The 18,732-nt window shown below is 45.4% G+C and overlaps 1 protein-coding gene across 1 annotated transcript in view; it reads right to left on the bottom strand.

The window, feature by feature from the left end:
• B3gat2 (beta-1,3-glucuronyltransferase 2) overlaps positions 1 to 18,732 on the bottom strand; it is a 389,891-nt gene that overhangs the window by 12,699 nt on the left and 358,460 nt on the right. Inside the window, exon 2 of the mRNA XM_032900861.1 lies at positions 14,815 to 14,959. Within this exon, the coding sequence (XP_032756752.1) occupies positions 14,815 to 14,959 (145 nt within the window). The remainder of the gene's footprint in view (positions 1 to 14,814; positions 14,960 to 18,732) is intronic.

Genomic DNA, 18,732 nt, shown 5'->3' with positions numbered 1-18,732 from the left:
TGGCAGGGACGGTGGCACCTACCTGCAATCTCGGCGCTGGGCGGTGGACTGGGGGTTTAAGGTTATACTTGGCTACAAACGAGGACCCTTTCCAAAGCCATTGCTTGCTTATCTTAGCACTGATGATGTCACTGGGTAAGACATGGTCCTGACTCTCTGGAAATTCTGCAGTCCGGTTAGGAAAATCAAGACAAATAGGGCTACGTCCTCAGTGCCTCAGAAGTCGGTGCAAAGCCTATGAGCATAGATCAAGGAAAGGCTAAGACTATGATTGCAGTGTGAGAGGTCTCAGAGAGGGAACTCTGAGGTGGATCTTGAAGCAGGTGAAGTCCGTCCCCTACGTCCCAGAGGAAGCGGGGAGGCTTGAGGCCAAGCTGGGATGGGAGGGGCAAAGCTTTCTCTTCACCTTGAGCACACTGCCATTCCTAAAACCCTTCCTGCTCTTCAGCAGGTACTAGCGACTGAGTCAGCTTTAGGAACATTCCCGTGGCCACAACACAGAGACGGCAGGAGTGGCAGCTACACCAGGTGGTCCAGGAAGAGGAGACAGATGGATGGGCGCACACGGGCTGCGGTGTCTAGCACAGGCAGTAATAAAGATCTGGCTATGGGACTTGCACAGACCTGGAAAGCATTTTAGATTTGTTCTTGCTTGCTAGACAAAGACGCAATATAGACAGACCTCAGGCCTAATCAGGTAGGTCTAGGGCTCCTCCGGGACATTTCAACGGGCTCAGTCTTGGGTATCTAAGTCAACTTACAGTTTGCTCTGTGAAAACACTTTTCTTCCTCTTTAAGGAGGTTGCTTACATCCTCCGAGTTACTTCGTGCAAAATCCCACAGCTCTAACCTATCTTAACCGGGCCCAGCCTGAAGACTTACTGCCAGAGGAGGTTTGACATGGACGCCAGGAGCCTCCTCAAGGCCTTTGTCCTTGAGAACATGCGCAGTTCTCCATTTCTACCCGGAGTCTCAAAACAGCCCTCCCACGCTGTCATTCTCTTATGTGGACCGGACGTGGCGAGACTCCCTCCCCCGAGCACAGAGGCAATACCTGCGGCGCAGCGTGGGCTGACATTCTGCGCTCCACCTTGCGCTTCTGTAACATCCGGGCCCTCTGTGCCCCGTGGTCGGCTCTGGACCAGCGCAGGTAGAGCTCGGGACACCAGCTTGATGCTTCTTCAGCTTTGGCTCCTTATCCCCCTTTTCAAAAGTATTACCGTCTAGTTTGGTGTTTCCTAATTCCTAATGCTCACTTTGAGTTTGTACCATCATTATTTTTTTAAATAGTATGTTTACATAGCATGTATACACGGAGGTGAGGTTCGTGCATACCAGCACATAAGGAAGCTGGTGGAGACTGTCGTGACCTGCTCGGTTACTCTCTACCTTCCTTTGAGACAGGGTCTTTTGTTTATCCTGGTGACAGACTGGTGGCCATCAATCATCAGTGACCCTTTTATAAGTTCACCTTTTTAGAAGAACACGTTCTGGGGCTGCAGAGAGGGCTCGGTGCTTAAGAACAGGTTAACGCTTGTGTAAGGGACTCAAGTTTGCTTTTCCAGGACCCACATTACCCAGCTCATAAGCACCATGGACTCCAGCTTCCAGAGGACGCAATGCCTCTGTCTTCCTCAAGTGCACATATCCACACATGGACACACGGACATATTCATATTTTAAAATAATCTTGGGAAAGTACAGTTTTGTTGCTGTGCTTAACCTTGGAGCAAATCAGCCTTTGTGTATTGATTTCTCTTTTGTCTTAAACTAATCTTATAAAACTTTTTTCCCCTTCTTATTATGGACACATTTTTTTTTTTTTTTTTTTTTGTTCTTTTTTTTTTCGAGTTGGGGACTCTACTAATACAAGACACCCCCCACATGTCTTTTAAACTGCTGTTTTACACTGTAAAAAAGCTTTACTATATTATTAAATGTTTATGGCACAAAGAGTTGATTCTACTTGCTTACCACAAGTTTAATTTAATCTGCCATCATCCAATCTACTCTCTCTCTGGAAGAGAGCACATAGAGTGGTGTCTCCACACCAGGTGGCATTAAAGTGTCTGGAGCCCCACCTCTGCCTCTCTACCTGGTGCACAGACACCCAGAGGGGAAAGGGCTCCCCACTCCCTCAGGCTGTATGTGGGTGGTACCCAGAGAGGAGACCAGGAGTCACTGTGGACTCCCAGCTTCTCCTGGGATGTCAGGATGACAGACTTTTGGCAAGTTTTGAGAAAGTGAAATTCACTGGATACAAATGTCTCGGGTCCATTTCTCCCTTAGAACTCTGCGCTCCAGTCAGTCTGTACTACCTGCAGGAGTCTGAGAAATCTAACACCAGTCTGATCCCCACCCCTGCACAGAGGCAGGCTCCCCCAGTAAAATTTCTGGATGTCCTTGTTTTGAAATCTTGGCACAATCGCTTCCAACTCAGGGCTTTTTCATTCACTGAGCGAAAGTACACATACCAGGCAAAGTGCTAGGAAAGGCAGCGGCAGGGTCAGGGTGTAATCAGTGTCGTTCTTGACTGGAATCACACACTATGGTCATGGTTGTTCTCACACAGAGAGGAGATCTGGTGGTGCCTGGCAGGTCTCAAGAGCAATGAAGCTGATATCTGGAGAGGGTGGAAACATTCGTCGTTGCAGGTTGGATGGTATATGTGACAGCCTGTGGTGATGTGGGGACCATGGGCCTACTTCACGGGAGCCAAGGGAAGCTACTGAAGTGACTACAGAAGTGTGCAGTAGGGACCTAATGGTTCAACTGGTGTCACGGGGACACAAAGAGGAGCCGAGAAACCAGGTAGAAGGTTACCCCTGGCCCCGGTGGCAACAAGAAACAGGACCCAGCATGGTGGTGCAGTAGACAGCTTGGCAGGGGTAGTGGAATTACCGATGTCTCCCTCCTAGAGGGGTGAGAGCTCAGATTCAAACTGGGTGACGAGTCAATGTTAAAGGAAAAGGTATTCGATTCCTCTTGATTTCTCTCTCACACGCATCTGTTTCATTTTCTGATCATGAACGCCCACTGAACCTACTGGATTTGTGCTAGGCATTTCCTGCGTCACCCACAGCTTTCTCTGTCATTCGACTGCCATTCTGTAGAATTCCCGGCCGTAGCATACTCCTCTTGTGTGGGGAAACCCCTCCTAGCAGCAGTAAGTCCCACCGTTGTAGAGTGCAGGAAGGGGACTCTGGCTAACAATACTATAGTGTACACTCACACTATTGGGCACTTTATTACTTCGACAAAACACTATGTATGACCAAGGCACCTACAGAAGGAAGAGTTTATTTACTAGGGCTTACGGTCCCAGAGGATTAGTATCCGTCATGGCAGGGGATTAGGGAAGAGTAGTACCAGAACAGCTCAGAGCTCACATCTCAAACCAGACGTATGAAGCACAGAGGACCACCGGAAATGTCCCATGGCTTTGAAACTTCAAAACGTGCCTGTCGGTGACACACTTCCTCTAAAGCCATACCTCCAATGCTCCCCTGAATAGTGCAAGTAACTGGAGATTCAAGCATTCGAATGCTCAAGACCATGAGGGGGGTCATCACATTCAAACCGTCACATCCCACCACAAATGGTCTCCCAAGGGATGAATATGCTAATTGCTCTGACTTGGCTGTGACGCATTTGACACACATCACATTTTCCCCCACAAATACACATAATTCTGTGCCAGTTTAAAAAAAAAACATAGCTATTTCAAATAGAAACTCTTAAATTTTCGATGGAGACAGGCACTGGAGAGGGGTCACGTTGACCCTAATTACTGAGAAGCACGGCCAAGAGCTTAAGTGGAGATTGCCTCAGTTTCCCTTTTGGTCCAAAGGGAGGTTTGCATCAATAACCCCATTGTGCACCCCAGGCTTGGTAATGAGGCCACCCTGCCTGAAACCCCCTGAATGACTCAGGGCAGGGCCTGGACGGCGTCAGGTGGGACTGTGATCCCAGAACAAGTTATGGATTATAGGAGAGACATAGTTATAGCTCCTGGCCACCTATACGTCTGTTCTTATCCCTGGCGCCATCCTATAACTACCTCAAGACAATAAAATACGGACACCAGCCCTCACACTGGCGCCTGGCCCCTCCCCTAACCAATGAGAGGAGAGCACATTGGCGAGTTTGATGTGTAGCCCAATGGGGGACCCGTGGACTAGACCATGCTCGGTGTGTCCCGCAGTCCAGCTCAGCATCTTTCCTGTTTAAATGTCCTTGTTAGGAAATAATCGCAGTGTTGTCTCAGAACCAATAACAGGACATTAGTTTTTCGTTTTGATAAAATCCTTAGAGTGGAGAAGGAAGAAGAGTTAAAATTAATGAATTCAGTAAACTCTTCAACTGCTACTTCCAGGCGCAGAAGCTTCACCTGGAGTAGAAGAAGTAGAGCCTGGAGCCCTTCCTTGCTGAGGTCAGGAGAACAGTGACACGGGCGCCACCTTGTGGACACATAAGTAAGTGTAGGATTCCAGAGGCTAAGTGGAGGATCTCCCAGAGAAAGCCATTGCTGCATCCTTGATGAGCCTTGTACAGGAACTAGAAATTGGCCGCCAAATACAGGAAGGCAGAGAGACATCCTACCCTCGGGCTGAGGGTAGCGCATGTTACTCTCGTTGATCTGGCCATCCAGGGCAGCGATGGCTGACCCTGATAGTTGGTGGTGGCTACAGCGCTTGGAATTGTCTGGGATTGGGCAGTTCTGGATGGTCTGGGCGCCAAGGGAGAGCACCGCCTAAGTTTAACTTCTGAAGCCAGAGCAGAGAAAAGTGTGGTAGCCACAGCAACCAACCCATGTGCCAAAGAAAAGCTGGCATCCATGCCAGCTCTTTAACCAGAGAGAACAACAATCTTAATTTTAATTATTTACACGAATAATTGCTATACCCCTTTGACAGATCTGAGACGTTAAGTTGTGTCTGCAGATGTTCTCTGGAGAATGGGGGTGACAGACTAAACATTTCCTCCTGTGACTCAAGTAGAAAAAAACAAAAAAGAGAATTCTTTTAACTCTTTCCTTACAGGTTATGCGTACATCCAGCCACCAAGTGCACGCCTGGATTCCATGGACCATTCATTCACAGGGGCAGCTGACATCAGACAAACATCTTACGGATCTAAACGATACAAATGGCCTTTGCTTTCGCGAGCTTGAGCGCTTTTGCTTGGTTAGTTTACTCAGCTGGGAAATTATAAAAATGAACACATACCTGCTTCCGAACAGCTCTTAATGATCTTTTATGGTTGTCTCTTCTTACTGATCACTCTGTTCTTGGGGCGTTTCATCTAAGAGCTGGGGCCAGCATTTATCTCAGCGTGCCAGCCTGCGTGCTGAGCAACCCACAGGGTGGTAGCCAGCAAAGATCCACCAGCTGGCAGAGAAATGCGGTCCATGGGTCCAAAGTGGAGTTGTGTGCTCTCCAGTTACCAACTTTGGACTGAATTGAAATAGCCGAATGCCAGGATAGAGCCCAACATTCAAGCAACAGCAAGCACGTCTTCGAGCACATTCTCATCTGAACTCCCCGCCACCCAGAGGTCAGGTGGTATGACCCTCATCAATAGATCAGGAAGCAGACCGTGTTTCTGGGTTAGATCTTTACCATGTGATGCCTGCTGATGCCCAAGAGGGACCCGGAGGTCAGTGACCCCCCTCTCCACTGCTGCCTGCATGGATCTGACTGCTGTATTCATCAAAATGCTAACCCAGTTCATCTAAAAATCAGTTGACCCCTAAGTCACTCTGATCTTCTTTCTTGGTTCAGACACATAATATCCATTGGGTATTTACAGTGTTCTGCTAGGTGCCGGTATGCCACGCCTTAAGAATTTCATTCTCTCTGCTCTGCAGAGAAAGAAAACGGAGGCCTAGACATCAAAGACTGGGGTCCCGTGGCTGTAAGTGGAGATGTGGGATTTGAAGCAAAGTGGGAAAGGCTGCCTCTGTAGGCACAAGGACATAACTGATCCCCAGCTCCTAATCGCTTAATCCCCATACAAGCTACCGATCACGTCCAGTATTAGGTGTATGTGCACTGAAACGAGGAAGATGAATAGCGAACTGTTGAGTGAATTAAAAGTGAGAAAGCACACAGGGAGCCTACGAACGCCTGCTAAATCTCCAGCAAGTAACGTGTAATTATTGAGTTGGCTGGATTTCAAAGACATAAGGAAAATATAGACTTCCCATATTCGTAGGCCTGAAGAAATGATTTGTAGTATTGATACGTCGGAGGATCTTCTTATCCTCTGCTATACAAACACAGCTGGAACTGAAATGGTGTTTGCACTCTGGAACCTGCTCCCTGCCCCTCCTCCACTGCCTTGCCCTGCCCCCTCACTAGCTGCACCAGGAAGAGGTCCCTGATTGTGAGCGCCCAGTTGCAGGGAGCTGCTTACCCATTTCCACTCTACACAGCCATGACCGACGTACCCTGTGAGCATCTCTACAGAGCACCTCGGGCTGCAAACGGGCAAGAAGGAAGTGAGCAGGAGGCTGCCGATCTCAGGAACACTTGACCACCACCCTGCTCCCAGCTGACATTTTCTCCTAGAGATCCACACACAACTCCAGTGACAGCCACATTACAACCAACCCAAGATGGAAGCCTGGGCTGGTAGACACAAGACACATGACACCACGACGAGGACATTCCAGGACTTTCTATATCGTACAGGGTGTTTATGCATGGAAAACAGCATGCTTGGATGACAAATGGCTCCAAAGGAACATGGAGGCCACCTCGTATTCTTGCAACATTTCCGCTCATTAGATCCAAGATGCCTCTCAGTTTTTGAAGGGGCTACCGACTGGACGAAGGGCTTACCAGATGAATTAACCCAAGAGGACTTCCATCCCAACAAATATCAAGGCAAAACAGGATTACCTAACCGAAGGTTCAATGCTCCAGTGACCTGTCCAGGGGTACCCCTTGGCCTGGGCTCCCACCATATTCACGCCTATGACTTGCGATGGCATCTTAAGAGGTTTGCCCAGCAATGGGCAGGCAGGATACTCTCTGGGACAGGAGAACACTCAGCCCCACCTCTTGAGCCAGGCTTACGGAACACACCGGATTGGGCATGGAGGAGCATAGAGTGGTCACAGCTTCTGCCCACACAGAGGCTGTATTCCCGACATGGGAAGGCAGTGGAGGGAGTTTCGGTTACAGAGAGCAAGATCCTGTGGCTGTGAGGTAAGCGGCATAGCACTACAGCGGCATAGCACTACAGCGGCATAGCACTACAGCGGCATAGCACTACAGCGGCATAGCACTACAGCGGCATAGCACTACAGCGGCAGGTTCTGGTGGGGACTGTGCTACCTCCATTTACGGTGTTAGCAAAGGCTCTCTGTGGAGACTCCCTGTATGCAAGGATTGGATGTTGGACCGGGTGGAACTGACCCTTCTGGGCAGCAGCCTGAGGGGAAGCCAGGCTGTGGCAGAGGTGGGACTGAGGGAAACGGGACCCCAAAATCTGGCGGAGGGGGCAAGGCTGGTAGGACTCTGTTACTGGAGGTAACAGTGGCCCAGCCCCGTGAAGACCTGTGAGCAGTGGGCCACCAGAATCCAGTCTGCATTCCTGAAGGAGGGCATCTGCTTTGGGGTAGAGCATGGACCACAGAGGGTAAAATGGCGGCGGGGTGGTACAAGAATAAGGTGCTTCATTGTCAGTCATCCTAAGTTCCGCAGCCCTCCACCAGGACAGCGTACCCACAATGCAAAGGGCAAGTCGGAGAGGAGGGGGTTTCTTCGGCTTACGCTTCCACATTGGCAGGCATGACTGAAGGAAGTCAGGACAGGAACTCACACAGGGCAGGAACCTGGAGGCAGGAGCTGATGCAGAGGCTGTGGAAAGGTGCGGTTTGCCGGCTTGTTTCTCCTGGCTTGCTCAGAACTAAGGATTGCCAGAGCAGGGATGGCACCACCCAAAATAGGCTGGGCCCTCCTCCACCAATCACTCATTAAGAAAATGCCTACAGCCTGACCTTATGGGGGCATTCCTAGGTGAGGCTCCGTCCTCTCACACGACGGTGTCAAGTTGACATCAAGCCTTTTAGCACACCAGGTAATGGCATTTCCCTCCTACTGTGCACACCCTTAACCTTACGGTTGTTATTCCTGCCGAGAGGCAGTTCCGACTTCCCACGATTACCATATTTCCTAAATATAAATTACAATTCATACCTCTAGATCCCAGCTGAGGCAGGTGGATTTCTCTACCTCAGGAGTTCAAGTCCTGGTCTACAGAGCAAGTTCCAGGACAGACAAGGCTACAAAACAAGCATCGCAAAATACAAACAAAACAAAACAAAAAATCCCCCCAAACAACAACAAAAAATCTTACCCAAAAGATAATACAAACTACATAGTTTAAAGCTAAAGCCAACTTCGGCTTAACACGTCAGTTACCATCGCGACACGGGTGTCACAGTCTAAATGTCTGCTACTTTATGACTGTAAGAGGAAACGGCTTCTTAAAATGTTATGTCCCTGATGACTGTGGCATTTAAGGCCTCCTCTCGCCTCCTACCTCCTACCCTGTCCTCATCCCCCTCCTATCCAGAGGGCTGCAGGGCCCCCAGCCGCAGCCACCGTTGACACTGGACCTGCTGATCTCCACTAACCACAGGGCATTGCTCCTCATGACGGAGTCCTCACAGGTTGACCCCGGAGGCCGTTCCCCATCTGTTGTTCCCCAAATGTGCCCCATTGAGAGCGACCCCTGTTTGCTCTGGGCCAGAAGAATAGGGTGCCCCTCAAGCACCACCCCTTTTACCACATCTGTCCTGAATGTGACGAAACAGATGTTCTGTGTACACTAAATTTAGCCCCAAACAGATTTCCCATCGCATGCTACCATCAGAGTTGGGGCTTGTGATTTCTACCGTCCCCGCTGGTTCAATGCAGTCCTCCTCCCTGGCTCCTCCCCTCATGGCCAAGTGAGGTGACTGTCCCTGGGATACAGTCCCAGGCAGCTCTATTCACCCTGAACAAAAGCCCCTTTCTCCTGGCTCTCACACACCTGTGACCGCTGCACTCCAGGCAGGGAACTGGGAGAACTGCAAGCACCTAGGAAGCCGTTCCTGGTAAGTCACACGTGAGAAACACTGCTAAAATGCCACGTGTGCTGCTCAGTGTGGAAAAGGGACAGATGCTGCTTCTCCCCTTATCACTCAGCAGGTGACCCTCCACTCGATAGTGAGATATTCTGCTTTCCGGTCCTTGTACTGCTATTATTATTATTATTATTATTATTATTATTATTATTATTATTATTATTATTATTATTTTAACTAATGTCATCCCTCATCCAGAGGTAAAAGGTGATTCTACCAGGAGAACTGGTCCATCCAATATCCTGGTGCCACGCCCCATGCCCCAATTTCCTTCCCATTGGAGCTTTCAAAACTTTCCCTTCCCTCTTTCTATCCCTCCTATGCCCTCACCCCCCACTATTTGAGACAGTAGTTCAGATTAGCCTCAAACTTGCTACATAGTCAAGGTTGGGCTGACTGTCTTCCACATAATGGGATTAAATGCGTGTTCTATCATGTCCAGCTGAGAGAGAGAGAGAGAGAGAGAGAGAGAGAGAGAGAGAGAGAGAGAGATGAATGCACTGAGGTGGGGTGAGTAAGAAGGAAGGAGATAATGTCTCCTGCTCCTGAAACCGTCACCACCTTTCTCCTACCTCTTGGTCACCCTTGGCCCTTCCAGTCCCCCATTCATTACCAACCCACTTCCCCCAAAGGTCTAGGAGTCTAGGGTCCCAGAGTCTAGAACCCTTGCCACCTGGTCAGATGAGGAAGCCCAATGGTCAGATGACGAAGCCGTGTCAACAGAAACTACAGCGTGACCAGAGGTTTAACTTCTAATAACCCCAATTCCTAAAACCAGAATTTGCCCCAAATAACATATCTGGTGCTGACGGGGCCTCAGGATTCATGCTATCCTTGCCTCTCCCAGGAACCTCTTCTCGTGGGCCTCTTGGCGTCACACACCCACAACACGCTCTGATGTTCCTGTCCTCCCCAAATCCCTATACTCTTTGCAGATAAAACACCCTGTCTGCTCTTCTGGAAACCCAACTTTCCTCCATCTTGGAGACATTTTGTTCTTGTCGGGCGTAGCCCTTTGTTCTTCCATACGGCCCGTGCTTCTTCCTGGCTCTGCATTCCCCGTCACCTAGCAACCAGATGCACCATCTATTTCTCTGTCCTTTCTCTCCACTGCCATGTTCACAGGTGCACCCTACAACCTTCATCTTCCCTGGTTCTGTCTCCCAGGATACAACCCCAGGCAGCTCCACGTTCCCTGAATGAACGTGTCCTTTCTCAGGGATTTCATGTTCCCATGGTGGTTGGACTTCCAGGCGTCAGGAAGACGTGTCTGGTAAGCAACACGTGAGAAGCACCTTCATGATCACATCTTATTTGTGTCAGTCATGAAACATCTAAAACATCGAAAGGGACCGGACTATGACCTAACGGGCCTCTCCTTTTATATATGAACGCATCAGTACAGTGGAGTCTCAGAAGCCACACTTGGCCTAGGAATCCTTAAAGTGTGGCTTGTGTCTGTTTGAGACGCTCAAACTTATGGAATATGCACCAACTTTAGCTGATTAGTACCAGAAATGTGGCAAATTAGTTTTTTTTTTTTTTGGTTCTTTTTTTCGGAGCTGGGGACCGAACCCAGGGCCTTGCGCTTCCTAGGCAAGAGCTCTACCACTGAGCTAAATCCTAAATCCAACCCCAGTTTTTTTTTTTTTTTTTTTTTTTTATCAGAATAGAGTGTTCACTGTATGCCCGACACTCACCCAGAAACTGTTCACATTGCTATTAACAGAGTACAATGTCTTGCTTGGTGCCTCCTGGAGCTAATGCTAAGGTACACGTAGACATTAGAAATGTAGCATAAACATGATCAAAATATATTTCATAAAGACGTTTTAATATAAAAATGAAATATAAACATTTTAATAGATATACTTATATATATATTTCAATATAAGCATTAAGTTCTGGATCCCTGGGTTGGCTTCAAATTACCTTCAGCTCAGCTCCTCCAAGCAATGTTTGTTACTGACATTTCCGTAGAAGTGGCCGAAATGAGACTGTCACTTGAAAGTAATTCCCTGCCCACAAAGCAGGTCTAAAAACGCTGCGTGGACTGCCTCTTTGAGTCAGTTGTCAGATGCCAGAGTTATTCTGGGAATAGAGAAGCCTGAGGCACAACACTGTAGAAATCCTCCAGGGTCTCCCATTGGCTTGGCAGAGCAGTGAACGCTCAAAGCCAACAGCAAGCCACAGGACGGCTGGCTGCCCGCAACGCTTTTTCTCGGTCTCATGGGGTATTAACGTAAGGAGTAATGATTAGAGAGTTTTAAAAATGCCCCGTAGAGCAAGTCTTTTATTTTAAAACAGTAGTACCATGCTGCCTTCAAGAAAATATCACGTCACCTCTGCTTCTGTCTATCATCATGATGCACGCAGAAAAGCTTCAAAGCAGTGTCCTAGGATACCTGACAGAGATTTTCAGTATCAGGAAAGTCTGACGTGACACCAAAAGATGGTCCGAATGCTGTATATGGGACACTAGGCGGGAGCATCTCTTACACATCTGATATTTACACGAACTTTGATGCTGGGCTATGCTGTGGCTTCACTGAAACATCAACATATTGGGTTCTAAGGACTGACGTAACGACGCCCAAGAGCACAAAGCCATACATACAGTCCACAGCAGTTACAGGTCTTATGATTTCTTAGCTTGATAAATACTATGGAAACCCAAAGTCCAGTACACTGTCATCATCAACTGCCACAGAGCCATTGAACACAATGCCCTACAGGACATACCCTCTGGCTTCCTGTTCCCATTTTAGAGAATCTCATTCACATACTCTTATTCATACGTTCTCATAGCCATTCATTCATTTATTCATTCATTCATTCATTCATTCACTCATTCATTCATTTTCATCATTCTCATATCCATTCTCGCATTCATTCATTCTCATACTCATTCATTCATTCTCATATTCATTCATTCATTCATTCATTCATTCACTTTCTCCTTCCCTTTCTTTCTCCCCTCTCTCTCCACACTAACATGATAATGAGGGAGAATGTACCTAACTCACCGGCCTAAGGACCTGAGAACTCTGCTCCCTATTCCCATGGAGATTACACAAGCAGACTCTAAACCAAGACAAGCATTTTAAAGTTTCAGAATGAGGGCAGACTTCTTCAAACCCAGACTCATTATCTCACCAACCAGATCACCTGCATTTCTGGGCTTCCAGAAATATCAATAATTTATTGAAAACTAAGATGCAAAGCAAATTCATGTGGGGAGTTAAGTTTTCTTGAAGGTGACATGGTATTTTAAGTAACATATTTTAAGGTGGCGTATTTTAAGTAGGAATATCAAGACAACAGCTAGATCAGATGTTTTTATGATATGCCCATTTCATTGTGCTTTGGAAATGTATTGAAATGGACGGAAAAGCCCAAACAGTGGTCATGTTGCAGGGAAAAGATTTCAGAATTTCAGAAATATCGATTTGGAAATGAATGGTAGGAATTATCCAGGCTGCCCTGGCCTTGACACTGCTTAGGCAAGGTAATGTGCATCCTGAAAGCTGTCTGGGGCATGGCCCTGAGACAAGGTCCATGGACATTCAGGAACAGACGTGTGTCAGCTGGCTTCTCTCACAGTGGTGAATTGTCATTTGGACGCCCAGCATGCAAACCTCTGTGTTTACCAAGGTGTGGCACCAGGAGCAGACAGGCAGTGGGACTCTCATGCAATTACTGTTCACCACATGAGGACATGGAGTCCCAGAGAAGTGGAAGGACTTTTCCTGGTTTCTCCAAGTTTTCTGTTCTAGCTAATCATGGTCAAAAAGATGTTCAGTTTTTTTTTCTAACACTCGTGATGTTTAGACTTAAATTTTCAGAGCCATGGACGAGACTGGATGGGAAGGGACTCTTATGAATCTCTAGGTTCAATAACTGACTATGAGATGCCTAGTCCCATATATGATATATCTGCAGTGTGGCCTACACCTAAGAGAAATCACAGAAGTGGGGCGAAAGGATCGTTACAGCCAAAGGCCCAGGATGTTAGTGTTCCCTAGACAGACAGGGGAAGTGTACCCATGAACTCTCAACAGCATAGTTGACTGAACAAGGCCAACAAAGTAACAACATCATGGACATGCCGATGGGGACAGAAGAATTGCACGTGGCCCCACCCATAGGAAAGCACTGGCTGCTGGGAGGGAGAATTAGTTTGTTGTAGGGAGAAGCTGCTGCATAGTTGTCCAATCCCAAGTGCTCAGCCTAGGACACATGTACGTGTGAGCAATGTTAAATGGACTCAGTGTGTTTTACATGTACTACATTTATGTGTATGTGTATTTGTAAGGGTTTATGTATATACATGGTAACAGTAATAATTAAAGAAGAGACCATGAATTGGGGGCCACTGGAGGAGCTAGAGGGGGGCAATGGAAGGTTGAGAATGAAATAGATGAAGTTCTCAACATTTTTATTTAAAAAAAGAAAAGTCATCAGGTTCTCCCAAGCATGACTCGCCTACCTCTCAACTGCTCCGGATAAATGGCTCAGCTGAAGTGCCAGTAAAGCTCTGGGGCTTTAAGAAGTAAAACCCAAGAATAGAGACCGTGGATTTGGGCCATGGGGCAGGAAGAAGGGATCTAGACTAGCCAAGGTGCCAGAGACCATGGCAAATATCCTCAAGTTTATGTCCTGTTGTTATATGTAAAAAATGAGGCCCAAACCTCATTTGTCTTTTCCCATGATGCATTGTTGACAGATACACCATGGTAGCCATGGGTGAGCATTTCATTCTGAACTTCTAGTATTCTTTACAATCTTACTGCCTCAAGATTTATAGAATCCGAATAAAGGTGGCAAGTCCAGTTTAGAGCATAGTATTCATGCCATCAGAGGACAGAGGCTCTGACTGTGGTTGAGAAATACACACCAAAGAAGTGAGAGAGCCCAAGCTGATGAGACAGCACTGGTGATGGATGCAATCGATTCTGAAAGCTTTCTCTTCATCTTACCAGTTACAGACAGCAGCGATTGCTTTCCCTCTACCCCTCAGGTTTCACACCCCATTCCTGCACAGCCATCAAGAGCATCACTGTCTAGAGACCACAGAAAATGAATCCCTTTCCTGACAAAGCAGTGTTGGAAAACTTTGTGGTCCACCTGGGCCTAATTTGATTCAGTTGGTTGGTCAAGAAATGAAAACTTTAAAAGATAGTTCTCTTCGAAAGGTAATGGACATGTGGAAAACCAGAACCCAATTTTATCTTTTAGCTTTTTAACATACTAACAAACCACTAAATTTGTCAATAAACATTAAAATGATTTGTCAAGTTTAATTTATTGCCAAGTTTGTCCTTAAACATGACATATTTTAATCTATCAGTTTTTTAGACAGAGGCACCAAAAGGATTTAGCTAATAGACTACACGTAGGTAGGAGCCACGACTCCATTATCTCTAAATCCTCCATGCCCAACCCAATACTGATGCATGAACATTTGTAAGATAAAAGGGTAGAGAGGGATAGCTATTTTCTAGCCACTTCCCAAATCAACTTCAACTTGAAGGGTCAAGGAATGTATTTTGAATATTGAAATATTCAATACTCTGATGAATGAGGTATATTCAAGGGGTCTATGCAAACTGGCCTTTCCCAGCTTCTTCCAGGCCCCATCCAACAGGGACAAATGTCCCCTGCACACTGCTCACCAGCCATGTCGATGGCAAAAGGCCTGTCTTCTCTCCATCCGGTGTACCAGCCGACAACTTTGCCATTTTTCACCAATGGACGTTCATAGCGTCGCCCGCCAACTAGGCCCACGGGCCAGACAGAAACCTTGCGGGTGGTTCTCATCTACAAAAGGGGAAAGAGATGAGCATAACTTTTATTAATATGTGGTTATCCATGTGGAAAATATGAAGTTACTATGGTTTTGAAATTTTAAGGTTTCCAAATGAAGTCTGCTATACATCCCCTTCCTACCCCTGTTCACTTTCATTTTTATTTTCCTGGTGTCTTTGGTCTTGCTGTTCATACAGATGGCCCAAGACTTAAAGAGAAATTAAGGCATAGTAGTACATGCCTTTAGTTCCAGCACTTGGGAGGCAGAGGCAGGTGGATCTCTGTGAATTTGAGGCCAGGCAGCCAGAGCACCATAGACCCTGTCTTAGAAAGAAAGAAAGAAAGAAAGAAAGAAAGAAAGAAAGAAAGAAAGAAAGAAAGAAAGAAGGAAGGAAGGAAGGAAGGAAGGAAGGAAGGAAAGAAAGAAAGAAAGGAAGGAAGGAAGAAAGAAAGAGAGAAAGAAAGAAAGAGAGAGAAGGAGAAAGAGAAAAAAAAGAAAAATGTGTCATCGCCCAATTATCACTTATTTGAAGCCAGCCTGTAATTATCAAATGCTTCCCATTTGTCTCAGAATTGAATCCCTGTTTTCTAAAGTGAGTCATTTTATTCCCTAGGAAACTTCATGATTCATAAGTGAGGTCTTTCAGAACGAGTTTCTCCAAGTTTTCATTTCTATTGACACATATCTTGGCTAGGAGGCATAGGCAGACAGATCTCTGTGAGTTCAAGGCAAGCCTGGTCTAGGTAAAGAGTTCCAGGCCAACCAGGGCAACATGGTAAGACTTGTCTAAGTAAAATAAAAAAAATATTTCAGAGGAAAGAAACAGTGTTAAAACTCACAAGAGGAGGGGTTGGGGATTTAGCTCAGTGGTAGAGCGCTTGCCTAGCAAGCGCAAGGCCCTGGGTTTGGTCCCCAGCTCCAAAAAAACGAAAAGAAAAAAAAAAAACTCACAAGAGGAAAATGGCAACTCACTTACAAAGGCAAGTTCCTCTTTCCTCTAGGCAGAAACCCTAACTGCTACAGAAGCATGCAAAAATGTACTTCAAGTCTTGAAAGTAAACAGCCTGGCAACTAAGATTTTTATACCCAGCAAAGTTATCTTGTAAAAGTGACACGGAAATAAAGACCTTCTAAGAGAAGCACAAATAAACCTAAGGTGGCAACATACTACAGAATAAACTTAAGGGAATTATCTGCAGAGAGAAAGAAAACACTAATAAGAGCTTGTGTTCGAATAAATTTCACGAGAACAAGAAGAGAAACAAATGATAACCCGGAAGAAATCCTTTGAGAAGGTCAGAAAAACTTTAGGATGGATACGGGAAAGTAAAGGAACTATATTTGAACCAACTTCAAAACATCATTACACCAATCAACCAACCAACCGACCAAACAAAAAACCCCAAGAAATGTATCATAGATAATGATGAATGGAAAGCAAAGGGTTGGGAAATTATATTCCAAGGAGAAACAAGACAAGTTGGAAGGTGACAACAGAAACCAAGGCATACTATATATCTAACAAAGTAGACTAGAAAGAAAAAAATGTTCAGAGGAGATAAAGAAAGAAAAACCCATAAAAGATATAACAATTACAAATACATGGACCAACCACTGACATCCAATTCTGCAGCACAAGCATTTACTGCACACAAGGGGCCAGACATAATAATAATCACTGATTCAGTAACTATCACCAAATGGGTCATTCAGAAAACTACCAACTTTGGAGGTAATCATACCCTATACCAAATAGATCAGATATTCCGTGGGCGTGCACACTAGAGGCTCTTCTCAGCATTCTATGGAACATTCTCTAAAACAGCACACAGTTTCATCCATAACGTAATCTTAGTTCCTTTATTATTTCTGTGATAAAATATACTGCCAAAAGTAACCTACGAGACAAAAGGCTTACTTTTATTTTGGCTTATAGTTCCAGAGAGTTATCATAACAAAAATAAATGACATCGGGCAGGGAGGGCATGGTAGCCAGAGCAGGAGGTTGGTCATCCATATTGTGTGCAGACATGAGCAGAAGTAAGGCTGGGTCATAAAATCTCCAGGGAGTTCCCAGGAACTCACAGTAAGGATCCACCTCCTAAAGTTTCTAAAATTTTCCCAAACAGTGCCAGCAGCTAGGGACATCTGTAGTGGGTTGGTCTGATGCTGCCTGTATTGTAATGCTAAAATACTGTTTCCTCAAGATGTGGTTGCCTCTGATGAGCAGATCACTCAAAGGGATACCACGTGAACCTTATTCCCAATTTAACTGCTCAATGAAAGGCTAGAGACTGTGACTGGGCAGTGGAGGAAAAAGGTGGGACTGGAAGTTTGCAGGAAAAAAAAAAGGAGAGGAAGACAGAGGAGGAAGAAGTAACCACCATGGACCAGAAACGCATAGCCAGGAGAAACAGCAAGTAACAAGGAACCTACAGCTGGGAAATGTTAGTACAGCCCTAAACCGACCCAATCTAGGTTTTTGGCTTGTAAACAAAACATCTGGATTGTGTGTCTTTTATACGGGCTTTTTAGGATTACAAATTCACAGTATAGACACCGAGTGTTCAACACATGGACCTATGAGTGACATTTTACAATCAAACCATGAAAATCAGTCTTAACGAACTCACAAAAATTGAACTAATTACTTTCATATCATCAGACAGTAATGGACTAACACTAGAAATAAATAGCAATAGAAACTATGATAATATGTGGAGATTGAATAACACTCTTGAATAATCAGCGAATCATTGATAAACCAGCAATTAGAACTTCTTAGACTGAAAATGCAACCAATTACGACCTTTGGGATAAAGCAGAGAGATGTCCGTGAAGGAAGCATACAGATACAAATGTTTACACAATGGCAACAATAGAGACAGAGAGCGCTGAACCTTAACATCGTAGAGAAACAAGAATAAGCCAACCACAAAGGAGTATATGGAAAGAAATAACACTAAGGTAGAAATTAATGAAATGGAGACTAAAAGAACAAAATAAAGATTCAATGAAACGGAGTTGGATTTCTGAAAACGTGAAAAACAATTGTCAAACATCAGCCAAGGGAAGACCCACATGATCACAGATTTTGAAAGGAAACATTAGATTAGACACCAACAAAACCCAGATGATCACTAGGAAATACTTTAAAAACATATTCAAAAAAACATGGAAAAACTAAAAGGAACAGAGAATTCCTAGTCCTATATGATCTATCAAAACCAAGTCAAGAGGACGCAAACAACTTACACAGTCGTGTAATGAGCAACAAGACTGAAAGAGTAAATAGTCTCCCAGGAACGTGAAGCCATGGTCAGACCAGTCAATTAGACCTTTGTCACATCTCAATGTACCTTCATGATAAAATTCCAGAAGAAATAGTAATAGAAGGAGAATATCTTGATAAATATAAAAAACTATATGGCAATATTATACTGACTGAGGAAAAACTCCAACTATGTCCTCTAAAGTTGGGCATGAGACAAAGGCATCTCCTTTCTTCCCTTTTCATCAATATATTGATTGATGCTTTTAGCTTTTAGAACAGTAAGGCAAGGAAAGAAATGAAAGGGATACAAATAGGAAAGGAAAGGATCAATATTCGTATCTGTAGAAAGAGTAGTCTTATACTTAAAAAAATATGAAAGACCTCGCTAGAAAACTCTTTTAAGAGTTTCAATAGTTTTATACAGGTATCCAGATACAACAAATTTGTCTTAGGGTTATTATTGCTGTGATGAAGCACCATAACCAAAACAACTCGGGGAGAAAAGGGTTC

The sequence above is a fragment of the Rattus rattus genome, chromosome 4, assembly GCF_011064425.1.
Source record: "Rattus rattus isolate New Zealand chromosome 4, Rrattus_CSIRO_v1, whole genome shotgun sequence".
NCBI classification, from domain to species: Eukaryota; Metazoa; Chordata; class Mammalia; order Rodentia; family Muridae; genus Rattus; species Rattus rattus.
This window is presented reverse-complemented; position numbering and strand designations above follow the sequence as displayed.